This window comes from Acanthisitta chloris, unplaced genomic scaffold, assembly GCF_000695815.1.
Source record: "Acanthisitta chloris isolate BGI_N310 unplaced genomic scaffold, ASM69581v1 scaffold2698, whole genome shotgun sequence".
NCBI classification, from domain to species: domain Eukaryota; kingdom Metazoa; phylum Chordata; class Aves; order Passeriformes; family Acanthisittidae; genus Acanthisitta; species Acanthisitta chloris.
Window position 1 is genome coordinate 2,599 of NW_008686260.1, and position 1,153 is coordinate 3,751.

General features: G+C 54.4%; 1 protein-coding gene across 1 annotated transcript in view; it reads right to left on the reverse strand.

Moving 5' to 3' along the window:
* The window catches only part of SDHAF2 (succinate dehydrogenase complex assembly factor 2), a gene marked incomplete at its 5' end in the record, with an annotated part of 1,272 nt that extends 318 nt beyond the window's left edge, over positions 1-954 (reverse strand). Inside the window, 2 exon segments of the mRNA XM_009080041.1 lie at positions 2-22; positions 740-954. Coding sequence (XP_009078289.1) covers positions 2-22; positions 740-954 — 236 coding nt within the window.
* Between the last annotated feature and the right edge of the window lie 199 nt (positions 955-1,153).

A 1,153-nucleotide genomic window follows, 5' to 3' on the forward strand; every position in this document is an offset into this window, starting at 1 on the left:
CAGGTTCTCCTTGGCAAAGAGGCTGAGAAAAGGATGGATAAGGATGAGGGTGGTGATGGAGGAAGGCGATCCCGGAGGACAGCCCAGCCTGCTCTCTGGTCACTCCAGGAGATGGTGAAACACTGACACAGGCTTTCCAGAGAACCTGTGAAATGTCAACCCTTGGAAGTGCTCAAGGCCAGGTTGGATAAGGGCTTCCCACTCAGAGCATTCCGGGGTAACACTTCAACACCATTCCTGGATAAGGCTCTAAGATCCTCCAGTAATTGATTTCTAGTCTTTTCCTTCCATAGAACAGGTTGTATGGAGAAGCTGTGGCTGCCCCAGCCCTAGAAGGGTTCAAATCCAGCTTGGATGGGGCTTGGAGCCAGCTGGACTAGTGAAAGGTATCCCTGTCCATGGCAAGGGTTGGGACTGGATAATCCCTAAGGTCTCTTCGCAGCCAAACCATTCTATGATTCTAACCTCTGCTTCAATCCTCAAGTCCAACTGGCCTGAGAATCCCAGGATTTACACACATCCTTCCCAAAGGACTTCAGCTCTGATCTATCACTGGGAGTTACCTCCAGAGCTCACACACACCTCCACCTCTGACCATTGGATCCTGCATCAGCAAAGCCCTTGGGATGATTTATCCCAAGGATTTTGGCTGGGAAGTTCTCCACTAAACTTCCCTGCAATGCTCAGGCTCTTCCCAGTTATTCAACCTCCTGGAATCCACCTCTGGAGCAGAGATTACCTGAGCAGGATGCAGTTTTCCAGCATTCCTCTCTTCCTGCTCTCATACAGCAGCCGAGCTCTCTTGGTGTCCAGAGGCTCATCTGGACGCTCCTGCCAGGGGGGCAGAGGGATCTCCAGCAGGTCTTTCCCAGAATCCGTAGGGGAATTCCCCCGGTAGGCACGCTGAGGCCACAGGAGGTGTCGACACAGAGCACGGCCTGGCAGGGAGCAGAACTGGGGAGGACAGGGACAGCACAGGGATGTCAGGCACACACAGACTCCCAAATCCTGAGGGCCACGATCCCTACCCCATAGCCTCCCCAGACCCTGCTGTCCCCAGTCCATAACACCCTCCAGACCCTGCTGACCCCCAACTCCCACAGATAATCCCCCACAGACCCTGCTGCGCCCCTGACCCTCATCTATAACCCCC